Source organism: Canis lupus, chromosome 3, assembly GCF_003254725.2.
Source record: "Canis lupus dingo isolate Sandy chromosome 3, ASM325472v2, whole genome shotgun sequence".
NCBI lineage: Eukaryota > Metazoa > Chordata > Mammalia > Carnivora > Canidae > Canis > Canis lupus.
In genome coordinates, this window is record NC_064245.1 from 64,611,371 (window position 1) to 64,636,458 (window position 25,088).

Here is a 25,088-nt window from a genome sequence, read left to right on the forward strand (position 1 = left end):
TCTTATGCTTTGTGAGAAGAAAGGGAGACACATACAGGGAGAACAACTTTGACTCCTAGGTTATTGCCTACAACTCAATATCCACCCTCCATGACTCATAAAAGAAGAACTGTCTCTTCACTTGTCAAGTGAATGAGTGAAATCACTGCTCTGTGGCCAAAATGTTCCATAACTCTATCATGATTCTGTATTAAGTTACTGCAGAAATGTCTACTTTGTTACTATTGTTGTGAAAGTATTTGACACGGTAATGGTCATGGGTGACACTGAAAAAGTAACTCATCTTAACAATCACCCATCTGACAGCACAGACTCAATGATTCATCCCATCTTCGAGAAAGCTGACAGCAGAAAGGACACCTGACACCACAGAACAGAGCTTTCTTCTTCCCACCTCACTGGTCCAACCAAGCTGCGCCCAGAGAACCTACCAACTTCCATGGCCATGAGCCAGACAAAGTCAGAAGATTCTGAGCAACAAAGATTAATCTGAGACTTAGTGGCTCCCAAAAGGGTTTTTCTCCCTCCGACAGCCAACGTGGATCTTATTATATCCATTCAGGGAAATTCCTGGAAGGCAACTCTGAGAAAACTGGACTGATTATTGGGTCATTCACAAAGCAGGATTTATTCAGTTCCAAGTGAAGGCTTGGGTTGGCTACCCCATTTCTTCTCAGTCTTATCTTTTTTGAGTGTTCTTTCTGTTTGTTTATTACACAGGAGACAATGTCTACTTCCAGCACCTTTTCCCTTCTGATTTCAACTACCAAGGAGAGCTGCACACCTTTCCTATCACCGAGAGCAGAGGTTGGGGTGGCAACACCGGGGGAGGCTGATGAATTCCCGGTCAGCTTGAGAAATGAAAATTATAAATTAGACTTAGGGCAGTGGGGAGGTAGGGGGTGTCCATTAATATTGTTTGTCAACATCCAGCTTGGGATGGGACAACCCTGGTGGTTGGCAAGAGAGCCATTCCCTGCCCTCTTGTCTATTACCCCCGGGGTCTCAGCCTCTAAACCAAGTAGTCTTGTCAAGGCATTTCCTCCAGAATAAAAACAGTTCTTTTTTTTTTTTTAATTTAAAAAAAAAACCTAACCTTAATAGAGCTCTTACTTTGTGTTAAGCACTATTCTGAGAATTGTACATCTATCATCTTGTTTAATGCTCAAAACAACCCAAAAAAGTAGGTACTTTTGTTACCTCATTTTCTAGGCAGAGAAACTGAGCTCTGTTCTAAGCATTTTATGTGTATCAGGCCCATACATCATGGATCTGCACAGCCATGAATCTGAGGCTAGTGAGCCAGGGAGGCAGGTGCACATTTGACATGCCATCCACCACATGCTTTGGTTATAGCAATCCCCTCACCCCCCACCCACGGTTTCAGTCACCCATGGCCAACCACAGTCCAGAAGCAGATGATCCTCTTTCTACCTATTGTCAGTAGGTCACTAATAGACTAACACTAGGTTAAAATGCCTGTGTCATTCACTTCACTTCATCACGTAGGCATTTTGTCATCTCACATCATTACAAGAGGGATGAGAACAATACAATAAGATATTTTGAGATAGAGACAGTATTCACATAACTTTCATTACAGTATAGTTATAATTATTCTATTTTATTCATAATTATTGTTGTTAATCTCTTAGAGCACTTAATTTATAAATGTTACCATAGGTATATATGAAAAAACATAGCATACATAGGGCTCAGAATTATCCACAGTTTCAGGCATCCACTGGGGGTCTTAGAATGTATCCTTCACAGAGAAGTGTTGGGAGACTACTGTACTTCTATTCCCAGACACAATAGTGGCTGCACCTGGCAGTGACAAAGCAACAGCCTGGTGTCCTCAGGGCGAGAACAACTTCTCTACCAGACCAGTGTGTGGAGTAATTTTGGGTGTTGTTCTTAGCTAAGAGGCTTCAAACTGTTTTTTTTTTTTTTTTTTTTTTTTGCCCTCCTGGAGAATCTATAAGCTGTTGATAATGTCTAGAAATTTATTTCCAGCCAGAGTTGCATTCTGTTGTTGTGGCTGAGATCACTGACTGATATAAAATGTGAAGTGCCTGGTGCATTACATGTGAGTTTTCTCTTCTTTGCAGGTCTACATTTGTGCATCAAGCCTTTAAATGTTGTTTCAGATTTAGGTACCTTATTAAGAATCACACGTTGCACTATATCATCACTATGTCATCACATCACATGGAGGTCCCACGGTGAGTTACCTTCATGAAGAACAAAAGTATTTCTCAAAGCTTAGTTTCTTGCTGAAAAGCAAACAGCACTATTCTTTCCTTGATGTCTCAGAAAATAAAGAGGAGTGAATGAAGACTTTTGGCTTTTCAACAGACTGTGAGTTCAGACTCTTTTGGGCATCTATTCCCACCTCCCTCACCCATAAGACACACTCAGGATGACCTCGTTTCCAGGTGCCAACTCCCCTGGTCTTGGGATGGGGTGCATGAGAGGACCTGTGGCCTTTGGCAGTGCATCACCAGCTTATTTGATTCTCTCTTCAAGCCCAGAAGTGACTGTGGATTTTTTTTCCAGCTTTATTAAGGTATGATTGACAAAAAAAAATTGTATTTAAGGAACACATGTGATGTTTTTATATACATATACACTGTGAAACAATTACCACAATTAAGCTAATTAACTTACCCATCACCTCACAGTCGTGTGTGTGTGACATGAACACTCAAGATCTACTCTCTTAGCAAATTTCAAGTACACAATACAGACTTAGTAACTATGTCACCATGCTGCACATTAGGTATTCAAAATACATTCCTCCTATAAAAAAAGTGTAGACCTCCGACCAGGTTTGTCTCCCTGTTCCTCACCCTCTCCAGCCCCTGGCAATCACCATTCTACTCTATGTTACTAAGAGTCTGACTTTTTTTAGATTCCACATATACATGAGATCATCTGGTATCTGCAGAGATAACTGTTCTTTAAAAAATGATTCCACAAAGTCTTTATTATTCTTTTATTGTTTTGTAATTTTTTCATGCCTAAGTATATTTGGAACCTGAGATTCACAGAAGCCATGAACTTGGCCAATGGGTCACTGTGCGTTAATTCCACGGTTTTTACTACTTTGAACTGCTCGTGCTTCGATCAGAAGGCAAATGGCACTGTGCACCTATGTGGTCAAGGATTAATGCCCTCTCAAGGACCAGTTCAAAGTCTTCTGTGTTTTGTATGAGCTGAAAGCCAGCAAACCACTGCCTCTGGGGGCAGCACACCAAGGTACTGAGTTCCTGATGAATTGTTTAAAAACATATATGTTAAAAATGACAACTCTGGGATCCCTGGGTGGCGCAGCGGTTTAGCGCCTGCCTTTGGCCCAGGGCGCGATCCTGGAGACCCAGGATCGAATCCCACGTCGGGCTCCCGGTGCATGGAGCCTGCTTCTCCCTCTGCCTGTGTCTCTGCCTCTCTCTCTCTCTCTCTGTGTGTGACTATCATAAATAAATAAAAATTTAAAAAAAATGACAACTCTTAGTAGTATAAATTAACTAACTGCTTCATTATTTTTTAAAAACTGTGGGAAAAATCCCTAGGTTAAGCATTCACATAATGCCTTTCAAAGTTATAGCATATTCTAGGTTTAACATTTTACTCCGTATGGTTTTTATTTGCCATGCGTAATATTTATTCTTGTCTAAACAACAACAACAAAAACCTTCTGTGCAGTATGGATTCTACCTGAGAAACTCAAATCACATTCTTAGGAATTATTTTAAGGAGAAATGGGATACCAGGAAGTAAATCAATGCTGTTCCTATCAGGAATTTGTGCAGATATGGGATCAGCTTGTTTCCAACAAGAACTATGTGTTCTTTCAAGTATTCAACCTAGAATTTCAGAACTGTATTTGAATATCTCGGATGTTATAATGTTAAGAACTGCTACAGAAGGAAAATAGTGAGCCTTTGAAAGTGAGATAGGGGAACTTAGGTCCTGGATCACAGCCTTTGAGTTAAGTATGATGGTGACTTCCAGTTGGGGTAGTAAGGGCATATTCTAGAGCAAACAGGAATGGAGTGGGGAGACAGGGAGTAGCCGGTTGATGAGTAAAGTATGAGGTTATGAGAAGTCAGTAATTCAGTGAGGATGTCACTTATAAGAAGAGGGATATGAAGGATGTATTTAAATACGGAGACCAGAAAGTCCTTAGGGCTAGAGATGGCTGCATGGTCATGGTCATGGTCATGCAAAGATACCCAAAGTTGGAACTGCAGAGAGACAGAAGGCATCATGGGAATGAAGATACAGAAATGGAATACAAGGAAAGAGTGCCTCAGCCCCCTGACACTCCCAGAGCTCCCTGGGGTACTTGGTACACAGTGTGAAAACCTTGGGACCGGTATCCTCTTAGTGTCTACCAGCTTTGAACTTGAACACTCACATGAGTCTTCTTGGGGGAAAGCCTCTTGGAAACTGACTGCTACTCTATCTGTTTTATCTGTGGAAGGGGATGTAAAGAACAAAATTTTTCTGACACTTCAAGGGATATCCTGGTGAAGAAGGAAGATACATTAGAGAGTTCAGAAATCAGCAAGTAAGCCCAACAGCAAGGCAGAAAGGGTCCAGACAGGAAAACAGCCAGGTCATCCATGGGGTTTGTAGGGAACTATTACTGAAGACATTCTGCAGATGAAGTTCATTGAACTCTGGGACAAGCCTGAGTCTTCATCAGAACTGGTCATGAGTACCCATCTTCATGTCCAGCCCAAACTAAAACCTGTGAGGATGTGCCTGTGTGGACACTGGGGCCAGTGAAGAATCTGTGGACTACCCACAGTGGCTGTAGCTGTCATGGCTCCTGATGGAACCCACCCTGGGACCAGCAGAAAGGGGCTAACCTTGGTGGAATGCTTGCTTACCTATGAGGCACCATGCTGCACCATTAATTGTTGTCATCTTTTAGTCTCAACACACCTTCAGGGTGGTAAATGATAATCCTTATTTGAGTAGCAAGGAAGCCAAAGTACAAAGAGTATGTCATTCAAGATAACAGAGCAATGCCAAAATATGAACCCAAAACATCTGACTCTAAAATTTATACTGTTTTCAACACATCAAATCGGTTCCTGAGAGATCTTCAAATTAGTTTATTCTTCATTCAACAAATCTGTTTTTTTAAACACTTAGAAAATCTCCAGATATTTGAAAATCAGGCAACACATTTCTAAATAACAATTAAATTAGAAAATATTTTTAACTGAATGATAACAAAAAGAGACAAACCAAAGATCTGCAGCTGAAGCAGCACTCAAGAGGAAAATTTATAGTTCTAAGTGATATATAAGAAAAGAAAGTGTGCTGAAAAGTCAATGATCTAAGCTTCCATCTTCAGAAGGCGAATAAAGAAACTTATGGAAATTAGAAGGAATTTTTATATCCCTAATAATAAAGAGAAGAGTGAAAAACCAATTAAATAGAAAGAGAAAACAAAGCTAAAGTTTAGTTCTTTGAAAGAGTAATAAAAGTGATAAATCCCCAAGCAAGACTACTCAAGAAAAAAAGGGAAAAACAAATTGCCAATATCAGGAACAAATATATATTTTAACTGCCTATTATATATGTAAGACATTGAGCATGAGGAGAAAGAGGAGGAAAAAGAAAAAAAAAGTATGTTTTTGAAGCCACCCAGAAAAACCACAGTTCAGATTCTATTATATTTAATATAATCCAACATGCATTTATTGGAAGAGAACATAAAGCATGTCAGCTGGTATTACAGGCCTAGAAAGAGAGCACATATACTTTGGAGTCAGATAGAGCTGAGTTGAAATCCAGCCTCTACCTTGAACTAAATAAATGACTTTAGGCAAATTACATATCCTCTCTGAACTTCCATTTCTCATCTAACAAACAGGAGATAACAGTACCAACCTCATAGGACTATTGGAAGAGGGGGAGGTAAAGTACATGGGTAGTTTATATCCTACAGAATTCTTTTCCCAACATGACCCATAACCATGGCATTTATATTTAACTATTTGTAGAAAGGGTACAAAAATATATCCTGAGACAAGGTCACTCATTCAGAAATGTAAAATTTCTTCAAAACGTTTCTCTTAATAATCTACACCAATAAGAGAGGTTTGGTATGGTCACTCTCCACAGAAAGGATGCTACCAACATATAAACAACATAAAAGCACCTATGAAAATGAAAATGAAATAACTTAATATAAAATCTTCATTCTAATTTTATACCATAATTTTTTCATGAGTATTAGGAAATCAAAATAAAAAACTATGTCAATAATATAAGTTATTTTAAATCTTTGGGGGAAGTACTTCCAGCTCTAGTGTTGGCAGGATGACAGAAGATGCCCCCCAAGTCCTCAGCTTCCCAGCAGCATGTCTCCTGAGTCACGCATGCTGATGTATACAAGGCTCAAAGATCCAAAACGACCACGCTGATTGGCTCATAAGTTATATTTGCAGGATGAGTGCTCAGGATTTTTCACACACTGAAGAAGCCTGACAGGCCTATGACAAGAAAGAAAAAAGAGGTAAATCAATCAGCAGTGCAGTACATCTATGGTTCAATTCCCTAGTGCAAGGAGTCCTTCATTCGCAACAAAAGTATGCACGGACCACTCAGCATCCACACAGCTTCCTCTCCTGCAGTGACAACACAGAGAAAGGTCAAGTCTAGGAATGAACAACTTGAAGTATGGCCTAATTTGGTTTCATTTCACTTGTAAAATCATAGAAATAAATACTGAGAAGGGATGTTTGATGATAATGCGTGAAAATGAAAACAAATGTCTGGTTCTAACATGTCACACTTGCTATGAATGTCAGCTAATGATCAAGACATAGCAGAGGCAGTAGCCTGAGATGAGGGGCCTCCATATTTTTTGTTGGTGATTTGCTTTATCCTTTTCAGAAGCTTCCTGAGAGAGGGTTGAGCCACAGGGTCAGGGGCAAAAGAGAGGGTAGAGACTCTCTGGGGGAAGGCAGGTAGTCATCAGCAGGAAGACCACACATGTCCTTTGCACAGAACAAATCCTAGATAAGAATCTACCCAGTGAGTGACTCTCACTTTTATAAAAATGACATAAGAAAGCAACAGGATCCAATGGGAGTGGCTGGTCTATGGAGAAGTGTGGATAGTGAGGAATGTGGTTCATTAAACTGTAGCTGAATCTGATTTTGTTAAATGTGAGTCAAGAAAGAGAGAGATCCTTAGAAGCAGCTAACACTACTGCTGGGCTTCTGGGATGGCCCATCTTAGGCTTGTCTCAACCAACAATCATGACCAGCTGGGCACAGTGGCTCTAAGTGTAGAGTGACTCCATCCCTGTTAATATGGTGGCCTGGGATCACCTACATGAATACCTTCCAGGGGGGAAAAGTATCCTTTGTTTAAGGAGATCCTGCTATGGAAAAAAATCCTTCAAAGCCAATCAGAAATTTTGAAGTTATCTTTGCTTTATGTTAAATGAAGAGAACAGGAATATATTCCTTAATTAGTTTCTAATTAGGGGGAGTTCAATTTTGGAAAAGAAGCAGTAATTACGCTGTTAAGATGATCTCTCGGGCAGCTTGGGTGGCTCAGCGGTTTAGCACCACCTTCCACCCAGGGTGTGATCCTGGAGACCCGGAATCAAGTCCCATGTCAGGCTCCCTGCATGGAGCCTGCTTCTCCCTCTGCCTGTGTCTCTGCCTGTCTCTCTCTCTCTCTGTGTGTGTGTCTCTCATGAATAAATAAATAAAATGTTATAAAAAGGATTATCTCTCACCACAGATATATAAAAATATTCATATCCAATGTTCCAATAAAATGGACATACTTTGGATATGTTGGATAACACGTTGTTGGATAAAGTAGTATATTTTGAAGTAACATAGGGGAAGAAATACACCCTTTAGTTTTTTTGTTTTTTTTTTAAGATTTTATTTATTCATCATAGACATAGAGAGAGAGAGAGGCAGAGACACAGGCAGAGGGAGAAGCAGGCTCTATGCACCGGGAGCCTGACGTGGGACTCGATCCTGGGTCTCCAGAATCGCACCCTGGGCCAAAGGCAGCACTAAACCGCTGAGCCACCCAGGGATCCCCACCCTTTAGGTTTTTTAAAAATATGCTACAAGGAGCACTAACCAGAAAAAACATGCTGACATTTTTAAGGTCATCCAAAAAAGTATTGTTACTCTCTATTCATTCCGCTTGTGAGAACATATGTGAAGAAATTCTGTATATATTTCACCAGAAGTGTGACTGTGTGTATGGGAAAAAGGAAAAGGACTTGAAGGATATATAACTAAATGTTAATAGCATTTGTCTCTGGGTGGGATTCATATGGGGATAACAGCAGAATCAGTAGGAGGTCTAATCTACATAAGTGTATTTATACTCCTGTTTGCCAATCAAACAATCATACCAAAACAACTAGACAAAAGTTTGCTAAATTGGAAGGTATGCTTGCCATGGAGTGATTTCAACTTCAGCCTACATCGATACCCATGACACACACTTTAGGCTCCCCCGGGGACAAGCAGCCTTCTTGCAAAGCCACAGAAATCTTAAGATCCAACAAGGTGCCCTGAGGAATCAGTAATTTAAAGAATCATGCTGAATATATCACAACCTTATGGTTAGAGAAACTAGTGATTTCAAATAGGATCCGCAAGTTTAAGGACACTCGAGATGATGCTCAGAATGACAGGTGTTGGCTTACAAATCACTTCCTTCCATGTGGGCCACTGTACAAGTCCAGATGGAACGTATGCTTTTACATTCTTCCCAGAGGGAGAACGAGTGAGCTCACCTGGAGCCTGCAGTCAGCGTGCATGAGGCTGACTGGTGGCCATTAATGCAAGAAAGGGGAATGATTAAAATGAGAATAAAAGGCGGGGGGCGGTGTTGAGGGTTAGACCCATGTAGATTTCCCAATCCTCCCCTAGGTTTTTAGTGTTCTAGTTTCCCAACACGAGATATCTTTGAATAACTTAAACGGGTCAGATGTCTGCAATGCTTCTTTTAGAATTGTCCTTGCTCCTTTGTTCTGGTTGTTTTCCCATCTAACTGCAGTAGAAAGCTTGTGTTATTTTCTGGCAGTTTCCAGAGAGGAGCCAACTGACTGAGGGGGAATTCAGGTCATTTTGAGACAAAAGCCCTCAGTGAATATTCCTGGAATCTGTCCTTCTGCCTTTCCAATAGGGTCGGTGGGAGAAGGTGGTGAGAGAAGGATACAGGAAAAGGATTCTCGATTTCCAGCCTCTGCATTCCTTGAGAACAGTTTTCTCTGCATCAATCTTATTCTAAGCAATCACTTATGAGCAAATCTCCAAAGATGCTTCTAGCAAGGAGTCCCTGCCACAACTACTTAAAAATGAGTCAGGGTCCCAGTTTGGATAACAGTTGCAGATGACTTTAAAAATATATACTATCTGTAATTTTAAATGTTTCCTCTGGTAAACATGTATTACTGATAAAAAAAAATTAAGATTTTACATTTTCTAATTTATAAAAGATAAAGTTTGGTAGATATCTACATGGCAACATCTCAAGTGTTAGGCATCTATACTGAGACCCAACTAAAGAAACTTCACATGCAAGATATTGCCATGTTACAAGGATTTTATAAATCCTTTGCATTTGACAAAACGTGCTTCTGCTCCTCTGAAAGCCAGCAGGTTTGCAAGCCCCAGGTCAGGCCTCTTAGGTAGGAAACCAGGAAATACATTCTCAAAAGCTGAGTCAGTTCAGAGCAAAATCAATGATTGGGGCATGTGGAGAAGAAAGGAAGAGGAAGATGGGGGAAAGGTGGCCAGTGAAGGCAATAGGCTGGAAATAATTTATAGGCTGGGCCAGGAGGAAGAATGTTCACTATAGGTCACCATCTGGTATCACCGTCAGGACCCAAGAGGGATTCCCACAACCCTCCTGGCTCAGCCGAGGCCAAGGAGAGGAAAAATACCTATAGATGGCCAGAGAGCCATTTCTTTTCCAAGAAACCAATTACCTGTAGTTATTCTGGCAGATAAATATAATATTCCTTGTCTTGAGAATCTGTTTCAGATTATTCACGGAGGAACTTGAGCATGAGTCACTGGGAAAGAAAGAAAAAATAGCCAAGTGATAAGGTTCTCACAAACATTTCCTGATCTCAGTGTCTTCTAGGTAGCAAGCCCTGGGCCAGGCCCTGGGATAAAGTGGAGCAGAAGTTATTTTTAAGTGCTCACAGGGCAGCTGGGGAGCTGAAGGTGTGGACTACCTAGATACTTATTGTGGATATGAAGTTGAGGGGTTGTTGGGATGGACTGAATGTCCAGGGAGGCCCCAATCATTTTCTGAGTCACTGTTCTCAATGCATTCTTGTGACTGTGGCTTCTTCCATGAACAAATTCCAAAAATAACCCCGAGGATATATACGCACAAAGTAGGAGCATATACCTGGGGACACTTTCGATGTTATGCATCACCCAGGCCTTTAGAGTATGAACCTTCTCTGGATGCAAATTAAAGACTTCCACACGTCCAAAAGTGCTACAATAGAAGAAGCAGAGAACATTGTTAACCCTAAACTGAATTGTTCAGCCATCTACAGGCCTTGTCAAGAGCCAGCTGTCAGGGAACCACTGGTTAGAACCTGCCCTTTGGGATGGACCAGTGGTTTACACTAGAAACAGCCCATCTCATTCAGTGTGACCCTTATGGAATAAGATTCTCAAAATAAGATTCTTAATCAGTACTTTGATGATGATTCTTTAAATACTTCTGGTTCAAAGAGGGAGCCTTGCACCAACAGAATGAGCATCTCCTGGGAGCTAGCTGGACCTGCAGAATCTAAGCCCACAGCACCTGCTGAACCAGAATCTGCAGCCGAACCATCCCCAGATGACCCACACTCAGTGAGGTTTGAGATGCACTGCCCCGAGAGCCCCTGATGCCCTGCTCTGACTCCAGCCCTAGACTCCTCCCCATTGGTCTCTGACAGCTGCCATTCCCATTGCAAGTACTTTGATCCCGAATATCAGATTATAAAATCATGGAATGTTGACACTTTCACCCAAAAGCCAGCAAGCTTGAGGTCAGAAGAAGACAAAAAGGACAAATGCTTCCTTGCAGAATTAGATACTAAAACAGAAGAAAAGGAAAATTAATATGGGGTATCCAGAGTGCTTGGAGCACATTGGTGTCTGCCTCTCTTCTCAGTCTAGCCTGATGCAGGAAAAGACTAGAGAACAAAGGCTAGAAAAGTATCCAATGTGGTAAAAACTGTAAATAGAGAAGGTCAGAGAAGGAGGGCATTGGTGTGGCCAGGTGCTGCGCTGTGGATTTCAATGTAGATTAACAACTGATAGTCACTGAGTCCTCTCTCTGTTGAGAGGCACAGAGCTCAGCACTTGCCATACGTTATCTCATTCATTATTGAAGACCACTGTCATGCATGGTCTTCAAACTACCACCACCACTTCTTCTGGTACATACTACAGGGCTCCCAGAGGTTAGGTGCCCAGCCTATGGTCACACAGGTAATAAGTAATGACAGGAGCCCCTGCTTTTAACCACTACAATAAATTATGGCCAACACCCAGAAAGAGATAGTGAAGGCCAAGAGCCCAGCACAGTAGTGATTTCACTGCTCAACTGGGATGCACACTCTTCACGAGGAACAGAGGAATCAGGCCAGATCTTCAGATGGTAAGGATTAAACAGATGGGAGTGAGAGGGGAGCCCGGGAAGGGGAACAGCATGAACAAAGGTGGAAGTCTGGAGAACTCAGAAAATTATACCGGGCCTTGAAAAGCTAAGAGGAGGACCCAGACACAGTACAAGGGCCATTGGGCCATTTAGAGGATTTTACACAAAGGAGACATCAGACAAAAGCATTGACTTAGACAAATCTATCCATAGACAACAAACATTTTACCTTTTTAGGCCAAATCTTCAGTACTGACTTAACCATGAAAAAGCATATTCTCCAAGGGGTGAAATATTTAGGAGGAGGCTGTACTAACACTTGTAAATAGGATGTAAAGAAAAGAGTACCTTTTCTCATCAAAGGTGTTACTGATGGACCCATTGAGCACCACATGGACCACACCACAGGCATCTTCTGCAAACTTAAAAGAAAAAAAAAAAAAAGCCCACCATTCCTCAGCATGCAAATTTAATTTCCATACCCCAGCAGCTCCTTCCAAAACAATTCTTAGCATCAGCCTGTTAAGGAGGGCTGTATGGTTCTTGCTCCTGAATGCCAGGTGTATGTAATTTGCATCCTAAGCCACTGGCAGGATTATGCTTCATATGAGAATTCCGAAAGTGGTTGTTCCAATCTGTGTTTGAACAATGAAGGTCAACATCATTGTTCACAGGGTTGCTAAATTGATGATTCAGGAGCTGGAAGTTCAAGGAGTAGGAGAAACATTGCTGGAGGAGGAAGATCAAAGTGCTTTCTTAGTGCCATGCAGTATAGACACTGCACATATCATTCAGCGGGAGCAGGGTGGACACTATAAGGCTAAGGGAAAAGGGGACAGGAAGAAAGGAGAAACTGAGAGAAGGCCTGTATAGGTAACAAAGGGAAAAAGGGAATGAATGAATGAATGAATGAATGAACGAATGAATGAATTACTGAGCAAGAAGTTTTATTTCTTCATGCAATGAACATTCAGCTGCAATCTTTGCTAGGTGCTGGGAAAAACAAAATGAACAAAGCAAAGCAATCTACAAGTCCCACCAAAAGGCCCCACCCAGATCCCTGGGAGCAGCTCAGGCTCACTTCTACATAGTATTCTAAAGATGAGCTCATTGTGGGTTTAGTCGTCACCACTGAGTGCTCTTTGAGGGCTGGGATCATGGTTGTCCCATCTGTCACCACAGCCCTGGAGCCCTGGAGCCGGTGCATGGCACAAAGAGGGCAGAGGGAAAAGAGGGAAGGAGGAAGGAGGGGAAGAGGAACAAGAAGTTTAAATAATCATCAGTGATGGAGATTAGGAAAGAAATAGAAAAAGCATGGCAGAGGGCAACAAAGGCGAGGTCCTGCTGGACATACAGGATCTCACCCAGGAAAGGCTGAGGCAGGTGCAAACAGAAAGGCCTAGAGGTTTGAGAAAACAGTCTTTTTGGTGAAAACCTCAGTGGAAACAGAAGTTGGGTAAGAAAACAAGTTCACAGAGGGCTATGAATGCTTGGCCAAGGAATCTGGCCTTTATTCCCACTGAACAATTTGAAACCGAATTATAAGACTCTAGTGCAGCTTCTCTCTTTCCGCTGGAGGTGATGAAGAGAGGACAGAGGCCCGATCACTACCAATAACAAGTGCTAAGTCAACAGAGTGCTTCCAGAGGGCCAAGTGCTGAGTCTGACATCTATGACTCTCCAGAGCCCCCATGAAATAAGCATTGAGTCGTTTTGCCCCCAAGGTCACACCACTTGGAAGCAAGGAGGTGAAATGGGGATTCAAACCCCAAGCAGCTCTGCCTCTCTTGTCAGGAAAAGGACCTCCCCTGATAAAACGAGGTTGTCTTGGTACATCTGTGAGCATTTAGCTAAAATAAAGCTGCAGCCCCAGGGTAGCTCACAATGGTAAAGGGCATCTTTGATCACCTTCACCACTGGGCTCCTAGCTCAAGTTGTTGACTGACACAGATGAAATGTGTCACATAGAAAAGTTGTTTGCAATAACACTGCCCCAAAACATATCGGAGAGTGAGAAAATAAATAGGAGCCTTTCTCAGAAACAGCAAGCAAGCAAGCAAACAACAACAAATTATACAGTGCCTCTGTATAATTACACAGCACTTAGTATTCAACATATTTGTTACTCAACATATTTGTTAAAGGACTGCATTCTGAGTTAGTTAATGGGGTAGTGGTATCTTGTTTAAACATGGCAGTAACCCCATGGGATAAGCATTTTTTTTTTTTTAAGACTTATTGATTTGAGAGAGAGAGAGAGAATGGGGTTGGAGGTAGAGGGAGAGATTCTTCAAGGAGATTCCCTGCCAAGCAGGAAACCCAGCTTAGGAATTGATCTCACGACCCATGAGATCATGACGTGAGCTGAAACCAAGAGTCACTCAGCTGACTGCACCACTACTCATTAGCTCGTTGACCTTGGATGAGTCACTTAACGTCTGAGTTTTTGCACCTGCCCACAGCACGTACTGTGAGAACTAACTGGGGTGACACGGGTATGGGACCTGGCCAGGGACTTGTCATGAATAAGCACTTAGAAAATGTGAGTTTCACTTGCCCTGGCTCCTCGGATGGCTAGACTCAATTCTGGAGAATTATAAATAGTGTCGTTTTACTTTCTCCCTGGTTTTCTCTCCTCCAGTTCTTTCTTTTTCCTTTCTTTCCCTTTTTTTTGCTTAGTCCATTTGCAAAGAAGCAACTTATGAGGAAAATAAATGTGCACCGAGGCAGATTAGAGTCAAGTCAGAAATAGAGAGCAATGGGGAGGGGTGATGTAAGTAATTGCCAGCAGGAATTCTGGAACTGGAGTCAGACAATTTGGGATAAACTCCCAGATCTGCCGCTTACTGTGTATGTTTAGTAGGCTGTGTATTTACCTGCACCTCCATTCTGTCATCTGTAAAATGGGTATGAGACACATGGTACCCAATTGATAGGATTCTTGTGAGGATGAAAGCTTTTAATCCATGTAAAGACATGCCTATACCTAGCACACAGTAAGCAGTCTACAAATGTTGATTATTCAGACTGTTTCAGGAATCTAAGTTAGGCCAATGCTTAGATGAGAGGATTAAACCAAGCTGGAGGTTCCTGGCAACCAAAGCCAAAACATGGGTAAGAGCTGGGATTCGCCAACTACAGCCCAGCGACCCTCCATGAATGCTCTAAAATTATATGTGAAAATTTTCTGGTATGTGCTTAAGGATATTATTCTCAAGAAAGAATCCTAAACATTTTTTTTTTCCTAAACGGATCTGTGATTCAAAAAGAATTAAAACCAACCATTGACTGAATGACCTCTTAAGTTCTTTGGTCTCCAAAATTCTAAAATTTCCCTTTTGGTACTCACCCTTTTGGACACTGTGTTCCAGAATACGGAAACAGAGTTATTGCTGCAGTCTTCCCTCCAGTGTGGACAAGATTGATAGTTCATTTCTAAAAGGCATAGTTTACAGAAAATAATTAAAGTAGAAAGGAAAGGGTATAATTAAGCTCTGTTTTTCCTGGGCTATTCGATCACAGTGGAGCCATATTCCAATAGCATCCCTGCCAGGATGGAGGATGGAAAATGGACTCATCTCGACCCAATTTAACTAAAGGCCCCCTGAATCCCTTCCAAGTCCTTACCTTACCCTCCAAATTCCTGACAGGAACACAGTGACCAGCTTTGAGTCATCGTTCTGGAAAATTACAGCAAAAGTTCATCTGGCAGAGACGAGCCCTCAACAATATCTCCTTGTCCAGGAAAAACTAGAGATAAAACTAAGGGCCTCAGGAGCCTCCCTTGCCAGCTACTCCTCTGCTTCCTGCCAATTCTCAGCTGTCAATTCTTGTTGACAGCTTTCCTCCCCGACCTGCCTCAGTCCCCACATGCACAGGCTCAGAGAGCCTCGGAGTCCTACTACACTCACTCGCCCCAGCCGGTGAGATATAGCAGGTGCAGGGCACGAATGCATCGTTTCTGTGGTACTTCTCCCAAACATATCTGTCTAATACACAAAAATTTTTTAGATTATCTTTTGAGATATAACTAACAAATAAAATTGTGACATATTTAAAGTATACAATGTGAGGCTTATATAGAGAGAGACATCATGTAAAGATTCCCCCACATGAAGTTAATTTAACAGATTTATCACTTTCCCTACTGATCTTTTTGTGTGTATGAGAGAACATTTGAGTTCTACTCCCTTAGCAAATTTCAATTATATAATACAGCACTAGCAACTATAATCCCCATGCCAGAATCTCAGAATTTATTCATCTTATAACTGAAAGTTTGTACCCTTTTTCCAACCTCTCTCTCATTCCCACACCTTTCAGTCCCTGGCAATCACTTTTCTCTCAATTTCTGAGTCTGACTTTTTTTTTTTTTTTTTTTTTTAAGATTCCACATATAAGTGATACCATGTAGTACTTGTCTTCTCTGTCTGGTTTATTTCACTTTGCACAATGCCCTCAGATTTATTCCATTGTGTGTGTATATATGTATGTGTGTGTGTGTATGCATGTGTACCTACTTTTTTTTTTCTTTTTTTATCCATTGCACTTGACTACACAAACATCGAGTATTAGGTCCTAGGGATAAAGAGATGAATCAGATAGAAGCCCTGCTTTCAAAGACTACATGATCTAGTACAATCAAATAAATTAGAGAATGATCAACATGGGTTGATGGGGGTGGTATTCAGCACCTTTCGGGAAGGCTGATGTTCCACTTGGTTTTGCAGGATGAATAGTCTTCAGATAGATAAGGTAGGGAAAGGTGCTCCAGGCAGAGAGGGCACAAGCAAAGATACCACAGGTTTAGATCAGTATCACCCGAGCCAAAAGGATGAGAAGGGCATAGGAAAAGCAAAGGGCAAGTCATGCTAAGGAATTTAGACTTTATCTTGGAGACAAAATTTAGGTTGTAGGTAAAGACAGAAGCAATCCCACTGTGGTGGCCGGATGGAGGCCAACCCAGAGTGGTAAGGAGGGAGCAGTAAGAATCTTACAACAGCCCCCACAAGAGAGCAGGGTGTTCATGTGCTGGACTCAGGCAGTGGTAACAGAGTTAGAAAAGGTAAACAGGGGACACCTGGGTGGCTCAGTGGTTGAGTGTCTGCCTTCGGCTCAGGTCGTGATCCTGGGTCCTGGGATTGAGTCCCACATTGAGCTCCCCACAGGGAGCCTGCTTCTCCCTCTGCCTGTGTCATTGCCTCTCTCTGTGTGTCTCTCATGAATAAGTAAATAAATCCTTAAAGAAAAAGTAAATAGATTATGTTGGTGACTCTGAGGCAGAATCTGAGAACATCATACTTCACTTCTGGATCATTGAGCAGGTAGAACAGGTGCATAAAGAGAAGTCCTAGAACTTTCTCATATTTCCTCTGTGGGTATGTGTACAGCTGACCCTAGAGAAGCAACTGTCTTTCTACTTCTTCCTTGTTATGAGTTGAATTTTGTTCCTTCAAAAGATATGGTAAAGTCTTAACCCTTGGTACCTGGGAATGTGACCTTATTTTGGAAAAAGGGTCTTTGCTGATATAAGCAATGAAGATGGGGTCATTAGTGTGAGTGAGTCCTAACCCAATATGAGTGGTGTCCTTTTCAGAAGAGGAAGTATGGTCACAAAGATAGACATGCACAAAGTGAGGGATACTCTGAAGACAACCATGTGAAGAGGCAGGGTTTGGAGTGATGCGTCAAGCCAAGGAGCACCAAGAGTTGCAGCAAACACCAGAAGCTAGAAGAGGCAAAACATTCTCCCCTAGAGCATTTGGAGAGAGTACAGCCCAGCTGACACCTTGACCTCAGACTTCTAGCTTCTAGAACTTGAGAAAATAAATTTCCAATGTCTGTGGTACTTTTTTACAGCAGCCACTGGAAACTATACACTTAGAGTCCACAGACATGTACTTGACTGCCAGTGGCATGGAAAAAAGTTCTAGATCAGAAACCCTTCCCAAGATGAGGAAGTAATTCTGGGAGTTTTTATAATAATTAAATACTAAAAACAAAATCACACAAATAAAAAATATTTCCATGCATAGATGTAAATAATTACTGCACAGTCCAAAGATGTATTCGAATCATCTCCCAACAGAGGCCAGAATCTTGACTATGATGGAATGAGCATACATTTTGTGAGGTGCTGCAAAGGTGCTACCATTTATAGGTTTTCAAGAACATAAATTTCCTGCTGTCTGACATTATATAAACAGACCATTTAATAAAATTTTAAGGTCACAGCTAAAAAGGAAGGAGGGAAATTTTACAACAAAGAGAAATTAAATTAAATACATTAAAAAAGGAAGAATAAGAAGTTTTTAAAAAAGAGATCAATAGGTCATAAAAATTTAAACTTTCAGGGGCACATCGCTGACTTAGTCAGTAGAGCATGTGACCCTTAATCTCCAGGCTAGGAGGTCAAGTCCACATTTGGCATGGAGCATACTTAGAATAAAAATTTTAATTAAAAAAATTAAAACATTCATAGTAAAACAAATACCAACTTAAAACTAAGTTATAAAATAATGTGGACACCAGAATATATAACAATTAAAATATAAATATCAGGAAATACAGTAAATAAAATAGGGAGAAAAGGTTAAAATAAATAAAAACTGAGGCCAAAAACAAAAAAATGAAGTCAATAAAATAACCTATACAGGTTTCAAGTGAAAAGTGAGCAAAAACAAAGAACTCTAAAATATAAATAGATAAGAATTTGATTTTTTATTTTATATATCTCCATTTTATTCAAAGAAAGAATTGAGGTGGTAAATTGAAAAGTAAAATCAAAAGAGAGAAGTTTTCATGGTAAACAAATGTAAAACCTAAAAGAATTCAATGAATGATCAAGAAAAGCTGACTTGCAAAATGGGAAATTCAAACTGGAAAGCAGGAAGCATAGCAACAGGTACAAAACTTAGGGGCTCCTGGCTGTCTCAGTTAGTAGAGTATTTGACTCTTTTTTTTTTTAGATTTTATTTTATTTATTTATTTATTTAAGAAAGCACAAACAGGGGGAGCAGCAAGCAGAGGGAGAGGGAGAAGCAGGCTCCCCACTGAGCAGGAAGCCCAATATGAGGCTTACTATCATGACCCTAAGATCACGACCTGACCCAAAACCAAGAGTTGGTCATTCAAACAATGGGGCCAACCAGGTGCCCCAATATGGCTGTATTTCTATTTACTAATTCTTAATGAATAAAGCAAAGTTGCAGAATAGTATGTGTACCTTTTAATATATGTATTTATGTGAACATAGGGCCATGCATGGAAGGTTTCATTCAGAATTGTTGACAACAGTCCCCCTTTGAGAAATGAAATGGAAACCGAGGAGCGGGGAAGGTGTAGGGTGACCTTCACCTTTTACTTTTATACATTTCTGTAACATGCAAGTGCTTTGCAAATAAGCATGCATCATTTTTGTAATTGAAATAATGTAAGCCTGGGATGAAGAAGCTACTATAATAAGTTTTTTACAACAGCCAAAAGCAAGGTGCCTGAGTGGCTCAGTTGGTTAAGTGACTGACTCTTGATTTCAACTCAGGTCATGACCTCAGGGTCCTGGGATTGAGCCCTGCCTTGGGCTCCACGCTTAGCAGGTAGTCTACCTGAGAGTTCTCTCACTCTCTCTCTGCCCCTCCCCCCACTCATGCTCTCTCTCTCCCTCAAATAAATAAATCTTAAAAAAAAAAAAAAAAAAACAGCCAAAAGCAGTAAGAATAAAACAATATAAAGTAAAAATATGCACAATATAAATAGAAAGAAAGGAAAAAAGAACCCCTGGGGTCCAGGGATCAAGTCCCACATTGGGCTCCCTCCATGGAGCCTGCTTCTCCCTCTGCCTATGTCTCTGCCTCTTTCTCTGTGTCTCTCATGAATGAATAAATTAAAAAAAAATCTTTAAAACAAAAAGGATGTAAATGACATCAGGACAGATATCTGTGGCTCCGTCTTCCACACTAATCTGCCACAGCCCCCAGCACAGCCCAGGGCTCCTTCAGGTCCCTGGGAAATCCCAAAAGGCCCCAGTCCTCACCAGAAGAGCTTGTGTCTCCACACCACTTGAGGCCATCCGCCATGTAACCCAACAGTGTATCCTCCAGGGTGTACATATCCCGCTGGACCCGCGTGTAGTCATGCGCCAGCTCACTTGATTTGCTCCAAAAGACGGTCTAAGAAAGAGAAACACAACCTATTATTTTTTAATGGTCCCCAAAGAAACCTTTTAAATTTTTTTTATTTTACTTAAATACAATTAATTAACATATAATGCACTACTGGTTTCAAAGGTAGAGATTAGTGATTCATCAGTCTTATATAACACCCAGTGCTCATTATATCACATGCCCTTCTTAATAACCATCACCCAGTTACCCCTACCCCCTACCCTCTCACCTCCTACAACTCTGTTTGTTTCCTATGATTAAGAGTCTCTTATGGTTTGTCTCCTTCTCTGATTTCATCTTGTTTTATTTTTTTCCTCCCTTCCCCTATGATCGTGATTTGTTTCTTAAATTTCACCAATGAGTGAGATCATATAATTGTCTTTCTCTGATTGACTTATTTCATTTATTAGCATGATACCCTTTAGTGCCACCCCACATCATTGCAAATGGCCAGATTTCGTTTTTTGAGGCTGAGTAGTATTCCACAAACACATTCTATTATCAACAATTCAATAAGTCAAAAAACAAAAAATGAAAAGACAAAAAACAAATCCACATCTTTTTAAATGAAAGAAGAACAAAAAGCAGAGTAAATTATATTGAGTAAGGGTGAGTGCTCTTAAGTCCATCACTGCTTTCTGTATGTGAAACTGAGAGCATGAGTGTGTGGGGGGGTATGTTTTCTAGGTCATAATATTTTTGGCGGCAGTAAAAAAAAGTCTGAAAGCCATTGGTCAAAATCTTACAATAAACACAGAACCAGAACACATCTGGAGAAGGCATTAGGAAATTTCTAAAGTTATCTGCAAAACAATTTTGTCTACGTGCTATTTTCTGGTGAAAGTGCTCCTTAAGAGGTTCCACAGCCTCTGCTTCTTTCCTCAACTCTCTCCTCTCCCCCACAAAGAGAAAAGAAAGAAAAAAATACAGTGAATTTTTTCAGGATCCCTTGTAAAGGTACAGAAGGTCAAATTTCAGAACAATCTCAAGCCTTGTTCTTCCCGACAGGAGGCAGGGGAGGGTGGGGCTTGAAACATGGGCCCTGGAGACCCACTGCCTGTGAAGCCAGCATCACCACTTACAGCTGTCTGACCCTGGGCAGCCAAAGCCTTGCTGTGCCTCACTTTCCCCATCTGTAAAATAATATGGGCATATCTGTAAGGAACTCAGGAACGTGAAGAGATGAAATGAGACAATTGCAAATCAACTGCTTCGTCCTGTATCTGTGGCCTCGATACTTGTCACTGGGGTTATTTCCCAAGCAGCCCCTCTGGGCAAGGCCTTGCATCCATGCACCAGGCAGGAGCTCTGTAATAACTCCAGCTCTTCAGTGATGGGATGAGTGGCTATAATACATGGCTGGCTCGGGGGCTTCACAAAGATGACTGGGGGTACACTGAATTTTCACCTTAAATGCTGCTTTAAAAAAGAGGCACTCCATTAAACATTTTCCAGTACAATCAATGACTCTCTGGCTCCTAATCTTGTGCTAAAACACATCAGCTGGTCACTTCCAAGGCCATTAGACTTGAACAATCACTGATGCCTAACCTCATCAAGCCAAGGTTTTCTCACTGGTCAAATGAGGGTGTTTATTATTATGCAGGGTGACTGGGTTATTATTAACATCATCATCATCAGAGGTCAGGTGACAGTTTGGCAATTAGGTAAGGTTGGGTCATTTTTGTTTGGGTTAGACTGGGCTGTGTTTTGGATAGGCTTGCTTTGCCTGTATTTTGGCCATGTCTCCTTCCCCTTTCCCTGTTCCCATTTCTCTCTTTCTTATAGTCCTTCCCTAGACGTCCTAAATCCTGATGAGATCCTGGTCCCCTAAAGGCCCCCCAAACTCCATGTCAGCCAACCACACATACATTCTAACATCCAGATTTTCCTCTTCCCTCATTTTGGCCAAAACATGGTCCTGTGACCTCTTCCTTTGCCTTTTATCCTCTGTTTTAAACATCAATAGCTTGGCCCCCATTACCTTGTCACAAGGTACAATTTGAGTTGTCAGTTCCATTAGTGGCCGATAGTCCTGTTCTGTACTGCCACAAGGGTCCTTCGAAAGAAATGCACTTGTGAATGCCTTCCCTATCTTTTGGCAGTCTGTATGTCTGCGAGATAAAACATGGAAAAAATAAAACAGGAAAGGTTAGATTTCAAACCTTGTGCTCCATATTTTTGGAGCACAATTACCCAGAAAAATGTCACTTGGGAAGCAATGACCATGTGCCAAGTAGTTCAGGCACATCATCTCATCTAAATATGTGGCATTTTTGATGATATGAACATTACCCTCCCTACTCTACAAAATCCTTGTCCCTCCTGGAGCTCACTCTGGTTAGAAAGACAGATAGTACTCAAATAAGCAAATCGTTCACAAAATAAGTGTGAATTATTCTAAGTATTCAGGAAATCAATGGAGAGGGGCATCAGCAAAATACTGAAGCAGTAACCAATTAGGGGGGCTGGTCAGAAGAGTTGCCCCTGAGAGGTCACATAAGCTAAGACTGAATAATGAGGAGAGCATTCCAGGCAGAGGGTACTGCAAGTACAAAGGCCCTGAGGCACACAACGTAGCTGCAATAGAAAGGAAAGTGAGAGTGGTTAAAAAATCAAGTCAGAAAAATAATCAGACGATAGGTCATTTACCACCTTTGGACCAAAGAAGAAGCCATTGGATGGTTTTAAGCACGAAAGTGGTCTCATCTAGGGGCACCTGGGTAGCTCAGTCAGTTAAGCATCTGACTTCAGCTCATGTCATGATCCCAGGGTCCTGGGATCAAGCCCTGAGTTGGGCTCCCCACTCAATGAAGAGTCTGCTTGTCCCTCTCTTTTTGCCTCTCCTCGCCCCACTCGTGATTTCTTCCTCTCAAATAAACAAAATCTTTAAAAAAAAAAAAAAAGTGGTCTCAACCAGATTTTTTTTTTTTTTTTTGAGTCATCACTAGAAAGCTCTAAGCTGGCCCAAAAAAGTAGAAAAGTCTCTGAAACAAAATTCCAATTCCATGTCCCCTCCAGACAACCACTGGTAGTGAGAAGGCAGGCAGTCAGGCAGGGAAGAGCAGATGGAGGGAGGAGAGGATCAAGGGATACTGGAGAAGACAGCAATTGGAACTCTCCTTGCATTTGTGTTAACAGGTGCACAAAAACTTGTCACTGCCTTGGGACAAAGAAGTGGGAGTGCTCCCTTGAGAGCACTCAGTTATCATTATTGGGATAAACTCCAGCCTTTGCAATGGTGATCCTAGGTATGGTACCAAGGCAGACAACTTGATCCAGGGGAAATAAAGACCCTTTGTCCTCCCTTCCCTTCTGAGCATCTTTCCCGCTGCCCTCCAGAGGGTCTCCTACCTGCCCAGCCCAGACTGGCTTCTCCATGTTAAGCCAAGGAATCAGAGAATATCAGTGTATACAGGCCTTTTTACACAGGAGCACCCAGCCCACCGGGTGTATTTTTTGGAACACGAAACATCGGAAAGCTTTTTCGTTTAGGGCAAGGAGGAAAGCCCTTGAGTTAGGCTGCCTGCCGGAACTCTCTGGTTTTGGCAGTTATGTTGTGTGTCCTTGGGGAAGTCACTCTCTCCCTGTTTCTTCATCTGTAAAGTATCTACCATCCCACGCCTGAGGTGGTGAGAGCACTGAGCTACTAGGAGTCAGATCTAAGGTGCAAACACACGCCAGAGGATAATATCACCGCCCATCCCCTTGTCCACAGGCAATATGATTGTTTCCCTGCTCTCAATTTTGAACGGGGATGGCATCCACCCTCACCTTTGTAAGAATCAGCCTAAAAAAATCTAATGGCTTTGATGTAAAACAGCCACAGGACAGAATTCCACATCAGTCACCAGCAACTGGGTGGGCTAAGGTAATAATAATAATAATAATAATACAATAGTAGCACTTATTGGGGCTTAATATATATTTCACACTCTTATCTCATTTAACCTCATAACATTTCTATTAGCAAATGTATCAGGATTTGACTTGAGTTAATAAGATCTAAGATTTCAGGGACTTAAGAGAAAACTTTATTTCTTGTCCATAGCTCAATCTCAAAGCCAGCATCTGAGATTTCTACGACATTCCACATGTCTGAGACCCATCTGCTTGGTCCAAAATGGGTGCTTCAGTTCCAGCCCTCATGACTACATTCCAGTCAGTGGAAAAGACTAGGGAAAAGAAAGAGAAAGAAGAAGGAAGAGGAAGAAAATAACAGCAGCAGCAATGGGCATGTGGGCTGCCTCCTAAGGACAGGTACTTAAAAGATGTTCTATTTACATTCATTTCATTTGCTATAATGTCATCACAGGCCACAGCTAGCTGCAAGGGAAGGTGAGAAATGCCATCTTTAACTGTGATGACCATTGCACATCTAAAATCACTGTTTCAATTCTAGGGGAAAAAAGGCCTTTGTCACAGGGAGATACCACCATTCTCCCATTTTACAGATGAGGACATTTGGTGGCTGTGTAGTTAAGCAATGCATCCGAGGTCACAGGGAAGCCGGGATGGGTCCCAAGTCCGTGTGAGCCTGAAGGTCAGGCTCCTACCACACTCTGGAGCAAAGTGCTCCAGCCTCAGCTCCCTCATCTATAAAAGGGAGGTAATAACACGGCACTCATGAAGATTTGTGAGGATTCCGTGAGCAAACACACAACATGCTCTCTCGTGCCAAGGTCCTTCCATTCCCCAATTCCCCAACCTGCACAGGACATTTAAACTCTCATCATGGTTTTCCTTCCAAAGGAAACCATTCCTGTGCCAGGAAACCATTTTCCACCTGGCTTTCTCCATACATTATACATTTAAAGGTAGAAGGTGATTGTATTATATACTTCAATGTCAATCAAAATTTATGGGCACCTGATGATGTTCATGGGGATCATGCTTTAATTCCATTAGTTTAATGCAGTGGCTTCTCAAAAACATGCTGTTCCAGATTCCAACTCCCTTGTAAAATTTTTCTACCTCTGGCCTTAGCAGCATCTGTGGGACTTGAAGCAAAGATTGAAGGGAGAGAGATATCTCCATGGGATGAAGAGCAAGAGAATTTGCTGAAACTTTGAAAAATTCTTGAAAATTTGCAAAAAAATCTGGCACTGAGTCCACCCAGATGTTTTCTCGAACATATTCTTATTTAATCACCAAGGACTCAATGGGGTCTCCTACAGAACTCACAAACCTCCAGAATTAGTTTTATGTTTTTTAGATATACAGATTAGTTCTGGAAAAATT

The 25,088-nt window shown here is 41.5% G+C and overlaps 1 protein-coding gene across 1 annotated transcript in view; it reads right to left on the reverse strand.

The window, feature by feature from the left end:
- Positions 1 to 5,101: 5,101 nt before the first annotated feature.
- Positions 5,102 to 25,088, reverse strand: part of CD38 (CD38 molecule) — a 48,298-nt gene continuing 28,311 nt past the window's right edge. The window contains exons 2-8 of the mRNA XM_035714133.2: positions 21,832 to 21,961; positions 19,718 to 19,853; positions 15,035 to 15,120; positions 12,034 to 12,107; positions 10,435 to 10,527; positions 10,004 to 10,090; positions 5,102 to 6,518 (exon numbers count right to left, since the gene is read on the reverse strand). Of these exons, the coding sequence (XP_035570026.1) occupies positions 6,455 to 6,518; positions 10,004 to 10,090; positions 10,435 to 10,527; positions 12,034 to 12,107; positions 15,035 to 15,120; positions 19,718 to 19,853; positions 21,832 to 21,961 (670 nt within the window). The 3' untranslated portion in view covers positions 5,102 to 6,454. The remainder of the gene's footprint in view (positions 6,519 to 10,003; positions 10,091 to 10,434; positions 10,528 to 12,033; positions 12,108 to 15,034; positions 15,121 to 19,717; positions 19,854 to 21,831; positions 21,962 to 25,088) is intronic.